General features: G+C 56.0%; 1 protein-coding gene across 1 annotated transcript in view; it reads right to left on the bottom strand.

Moving 5' to 3' along the window:
• Positions 1-5,922, bottom strand: part of SLC22A18 (solute carrier family 22, member 18) — a 30,271-nt gene that overhangs the window by 22,552 nt on the left and 1,797 nt on the right. Inside the window, exons 3-4 of the mRNA XM_006893375.1 lie at positions 1,276-1,373; positions 293-453 (exon numbers count right to left, since the gene is read on the bottom strand). Of these exons, the coding sequence (XP_006893437.1) occupies positions 293-453; positions 1,276-1,373 (259 nt within the window). The remainder of the gene's footprint in view (positions 1-292; positions 454-1,275; positions 1,374-5,922) is intronic.

Genomic DNA, 5,922 nt, shown 5'->3' with positions numbered 1-5,922 from the left:
GCCGCCTCCCCTACAGGCCAGGCCACACCCCTTACAGGACATGTCACACACCCCCAAACAGGCCAGACCACCCCCCTACAGGCCAAACCCCCCCCTACAGGCCAGCCCACTCCATTACAGGCCAGCCCACCCCCTGACAGGCCAGACCACACCCCCTACAGGCCAGACCACTCCCCCGACAGGCCACTCCCTCATGCCTGCCACCAGGCCACGCCCCTACCAGTCAGGCCACACCCCCAGCCCCTCGCCCCTCCTCCTGGGCTCCTGTGAGCACCCCAACGCCCCGCCCTACCTGGCATGATGTGCATGAGGGCGGAGGGGATGCGCGAGGTGAAGAGCAGGAGGATACCGGGCAGGGCTGGGCTGCAGGCGGCCGCCAGGAGCAGGTAGAGCGCCGAGGACGCCAGGAAGGACAGCGTGAAGGCCGCCCGCGCCCCTCGCTGGTCTGCGAACCTGCGGCGAGAGAGACAGCCCTCACCCCTGAGACTGCGGGGGGCCCACTTTGGCAGCCCCTCATAAACTGGGACAGGGCCCTCATTCCGCAGCTCTCACAGACCAGCATCTCTACACAGGGGCCCCACGAGGCCCCTCACCCAGCCCTCTCTAGTCAGCCAGCGGGGGCTGGGGACAGGGCATGGGCCCCTGTGGGGCTTTGGTGCTCCCCCAGGGTAGTCCTCCCTCCTCTTCGGGCTCAAGTACTCCATTGTCCCAGGGGCCTGGAGGGGGCAGTGACCAGGGTGTCCAGCCTTGGTGTGCATCTGCACTCCCTGTGAACACTGACTGTGGGGGTAAGGGCACCCCAGGCTCCACGGTGCTCCCACTCTCCTGCCCATCAGCGTTCTTTCTGGCAAGGCGGGACCCCAGATGCCCTCCTTCTGATTTCCTGCCTCCACCCCGTGTTTGCTGCAGGCCTGACTCCTGCATGCTGTGCTGTGATGTGACTCCGTGGCTGCCGTGTTCCTAAGACCTGTGGGGATGTGGGGTGCAGTCCTTTGGGGGCCTTGCCAGCCCTGACTGGTCCCTGGAGTTGCCTCTTCAAGAAAAACTGCTTGTGAGCTGCCCTCCTTAGGGGGCTGGGGGGCATTCACATGTGAGCTCCCCCACAAACCAGAATTTAGGGAAAGCAGAGAATCTGAGCACAGAGGCTCAGCTGCGGGCTCTCAGGAGCCAAAGCTGCCCGTGACATTGCCCATGTGGGCTGCAGGTGGGGCAGAAAGCCCAACAAGACCCAGCCTGAGCTCCCCAGAGGGTGGGCGGAGTCATACCCCCAGGTACCTGCCGAACATGGGCCCACCAAGCAGCTGAAGAACCCCGAAGGTGGTCTGCAGGTAGCCGAAGGCGATGGAGTCCAGGCCGAGGCTTCGGGTCAGGTACTGAAACATAGGAGGGAATCCATGAGAGGGACCCCAGGACGGGACTGTGAGGCGTCACCCACTACAGGCCACCTGAGGCAGTGAACATTGTCCACTGATTGTCCCAAGCTCCTGGATGACATCTAGGACACAGCCTTGCCAGCTGGATATCACATCATGGGCTGCCCGGCAGCCCCCAGCCCACCAAGCCTCTCTCCCACCAGGGTGACCATTCAACCCCCCTCTACAGCACTGTGCTCAGGAGAGACCCAGGCGTGTCTCCCCTCCCACCCCTACTGCTCCGGGGCGGTCACCCAGGTGTGCTGCAACTCTGACCTCTCCCCTCTGTGACCCCTGGCTCTGTATTCCCGGGTCACCTGTGCCCACGGCACCTTCACACCTGGCTCCTTCTCACCCCACCTGCACTCACACCTCACCCTGGCGTCATGCATGCACCTCCTCTGTGTTGCTGGCTTCTAGAATGATCCCTGTCTCATTAACCTGCTGCCCTAACACTTGGGTGTCTAAAAGCACCTCCAAATCAATAATTCCAAAACGGGGCTCTTAGCCTCCCTAGAATGGCCCCACCTGGGTGCCAGCGCCTCCAGCCTTGTGCTGTCACTGATGAGCCCACACCTGAACCCTCAGTAATCCCTACAAGGGACCTACACTACAGTCACCTCCTAGCCCCCTCAGGGCCACCACCACGGGTCACCTGTCCCCCCACAGTGCATTTATCACGTGACAGTGTAAGGTCCACGAGGTAGAGCGGCTTCCAAATCAGTGTGCCCCTCCTGGGGCTCCCCCATGATGAGGCCCCAACTCCCCTCTCCCTCAAGCCCTGCTCTCCCATCTGGCTCACAGGCCTACTGCTGTCCCAGGCTCTGTCCCTTGTCCCTCCCTGACGCTCCCCATTTCCTCTCCCTGCCAGTGGTTCCCCAGAGCAGTTCTGCACAGTGCACCGTTCACCTGAATGCAGAGCGTGTACCCCCAGACCACGTGTTCCTGTTACAGACAGGGCACCGTTCACCTGAACACAGAGTGTACCCTCAGACCACGTGTTCCTGTCACACACAGAGCCCGTTCACCTGAACACTGTGTACCCCCTGACCACGTGTTCCTGTCACACACAGAGCCCGTTCACCTGAACACAGAGTGTACCCCCAGACCACATGTTCCTGTCACACACAGAGCCCATTCACCTGAACAGAGTGTACCCTCTGATCACGTGTTCCTGTCACACACAGCACACCATTCACCTAAACACAGTGTACTCCCTGACCACATGTTCCTGTTACACACAGCACACCATTCACCTGAGTGCAGAGCCTACCCACTGACCACAAGTTCCTGTTACACACAGAGCACTGTTCACTTGAGTGCAAAGCGTACCCCCTTACCACTTATTCCTGTTACACACAACCTTAGTTCTTTTTTTTTAAAGAGCATTTACCATTAGTAGTATCTATTACAGAGCTCTGGTGTCTAGTGACAAGGAGCTGCACAGCCAACCCAAAGGTACAAGGTTCGAATCTAACAGCTGCTCTGAAGGAGAAAGTTGGGCAATCTCTGCCCATGCCATTTACTGCCTCTGAGAACCCGCTAGCGGGTCAGCTCTGGCTCAATGTCTACTATCACAAGTGGGCTCTGGCGGCCTAGGGTTAAGAAGCTGCAATTCCAAGGGCATGTGGTTCAAATCCACCAGCTGCTCCACAGAAGGAGGACGGGTAATCTCGTCCCATGCGATTTCCTGCCTCTGAATACCCGCTGAGGGTCGGCAGTGGGTCGGTTCCGACCCCACGGCACAGAGCAACAGCAGCGCCTACTGTCCACAGAATGGCAGTGCCTGATTCACTGATGGTTCTTTCTCAGATGTTCACGTGTGGATCATTAGAAGATCAGATTTATCCGGATGCCGACGAGCACAGGCAGCTTCGGGGACAGACCGTAGCTGTGGCCTGGCTCACAAGCGAGGAGGGTGTGCTGGTGCTCACTCTGCGTCCGTGTCACGCTCTGACCACCCTGCAGTTGTGCAATCCACTATGGGAACAGATACACACTGGCTGTCGGCTCTGGTTTCATGCTCGCCCACTTTCCGAGATCCAAGAAAGCGAAGACCTCAAAGCTTTGTTTCTACACGGGACTGCAGAGCACTCCCTACGGGAGCTGGGAAAGAGGGGAGCAAACCTCAGCCCCTGCTCTGCGCGCCTGATCCAGGTCTCCAGCAGCTCCCTCGGTGTCCTGCCCTCTGAGCACACAGGGAGAGGCTGGCATGGCCATCTTCTGATGGACACACGAAGGCTGATGCCCAAGGTCGCAGCGCTCAGCCGAGAAAGAAGTGGGTGCACACCCGGGCTGCAGAGGTTTCAGGAGGGACAGGATGGACTCTTTGGGGGTTCAGTGTTTGACCAGGAGCCCCTGCCACGCCCTGAATGACAAGGAAGGCTCATAGCCCTGCACCTCTGTCCCCCGTCCCAGGTGGTGAGGCTGGTTGGAGGGGAAGTGGCCAAGCTGGGCACACAGGAAGGCTGGGAGCTGAACCACCCCTCATCCAGGCCCAGCCTGTACTTCCTGTGTATGTGGCCCATCCTCAGGCATCTCTGAGCCTCAGATTTGGGGGTGTGAGGAAGGACCTGGCCTCAGGACCACTTCCTCACCCCATCAGGTACTGGAAGCCATGATGCTGAGCTCACCTCAACGAGCTTCTCCCAGACCTGGGAGCTTTGAAAAGTGGCTAAGGTTGCAGCCTCACCCAGACAAGACAGCAGAGGAAGGGACCCAGGGACAGCTGGCGAGGGGGGTGGGCCTTGCTACCTGGTTCCTATTGTGTGTCAATGTGGACCCTGTCCTTGATATAATGTAACTGTTCCTGTTGCTGTGTACCGTAGAGTCGGAACCGACCCATTCATAGCTGACCTTCAGGCGGGTTTTCAAAGGCCGATTACACAGGAGGAGATAGCATAGCCTTCTCCCGCGGGGAACTGGTGGCCTCCAACTGTGTGCCTTCAGAATCGCAGTGCAACATCTTGCCACTAGGCCCCCAGAACTCTCTATAATGTAACTAGGTGTTGTAATTTTTTAATTCATTCATTGTTGCACAATTTTCTCTCTCCCCTCCTGTCCCCCTCCCCAGTCCCCTTTGCAATGCACCTCTTGTTCCAGATTGCTGTTATACAAGTAACACCTAATCATATATTCCTTTCTAACAGTTCTTTCCGTCATCTGTTCTAACGCAGTGTTCATTACTGTTCACTCTTTTCCTGTTCTCTCCACACCCCCATATCAGTCGTGTTTTAAAACAGCAGTGTTAGGCAGTATTTGTCCTTTTGTGACTGAGATACTTCACTAAGTATAATGCCCTCCAGGCTCCCCCATGTTGTGTAATGTCTTATGAATTTGTTGGTTTTCGGTGCTGTGTAGTATTCCATTGTGTGAATATATCCTAGTCTTTCTATCTATTCATTTGCTGATGGGCACTTGGGTTGCTTCTGTCTCTTTGGTATTGTGAATAATGCAGCAATAAACATGGGTGTGGTTAACGCTCTCTGAGTTGTGGGCCTGGATTCTTTAGGGTATATGTTCTTAATATGGAGTTGCTGGGTCAAATGATATTTTTATTTCTAACTTTTTGAGAAAGCACAAAACCGCCTTCCATGGTGGCTGTATCATTCCATGCTCCCACCAGCAGTGACTAAGGGTTCCAGTCTCCCCGCAACCTCGCCAGCATGTGTTGTTTGCTGCCCTGTTGAAATTGCTATTGTTGCTGTTGTGTTCTAAGTCCTAACCTTTGTGACAGGGTTCCCAGCAGGCCTGGAAGGACAGTGTGAGCCCCCTCTGATTAAGGACCGGTCTCCTCTGGAGCCCGCAGCCTGCATGGTATTTATGTTTGGACCCCGGCAAAAAAAGGGGAAAGCTTTCTGTCAGATCCTTATCCACCTATGCCGCCCATGCTCTCCAGCCTGGAGCCCCTGGCCTGCTGGGCTTGCCCCCTTTGGCCTCCAGAGTCCGTCTGCAGAGCCAGCAGCCTGAGGCCTGCCGCCTGCTGATGTCTGGGATGTGGCCTCCCCGGACGCTTCTTTCTCGAGGTCTGACCTACAGGACTGGGGCTTGTCTCTACAAACACATGAGCCATTTGCTTGAAATAAATAATTCTCTGTCTCCATCTCTGTTACCCCCCACCCCCCCAAAAAAAAAACCCTCCATGACGCTTCAAACTCATTGTCATCCATCCAGTCGGTGCCAACTCAGGTGACCCTCCATAAGGTTTTCAGTGGGAGGCTGTAAAGTCACAGGAGATGACTGCCCAGCTTTCTCCTCTGAAACTGGTGGGGGGTTCAAGCCATGAGGGAAATGCTGCCTTTGGATCAGCAGTATAGGGCACAGCTCCTCCAAACTACCCCACAGAGCTCCTCAATTCCGTCTACCCATCTATGCATCATCCATCTGTCTATCCATCCATCCATCCATCCATCTCTATCCATCATCTATCTATCTATCTATCTATCTATCTATCTATCTATCTATCTATCTATCATCTATCTATCTATCTATCTATCTATCTATCTATCTA

Source organism: Elephantulus edwardii, unplaced genomic scaffold (genome assembly GCF_000299155.1).
Source record: "Elephantulus edwardii isolate Elephantulus edwardi_28Jun2011 unplaced genomic scaffold, EleEdw1.0 scaffold00126, whole genome shotgun sequence".
In the NCBI taxonomy this organism is placed as follows: domain Eukaryota; kingdom Metazoa; phylum Chordata; class Mammalia; order Macroscelidea; family Macroscelididae; genus Elephantulus; species Elephantulus edwardii.
Note: the sequence above shows the minus strand (reverse complement) of the source record. Positions and strands in the feature narration are given on the sequence as shown.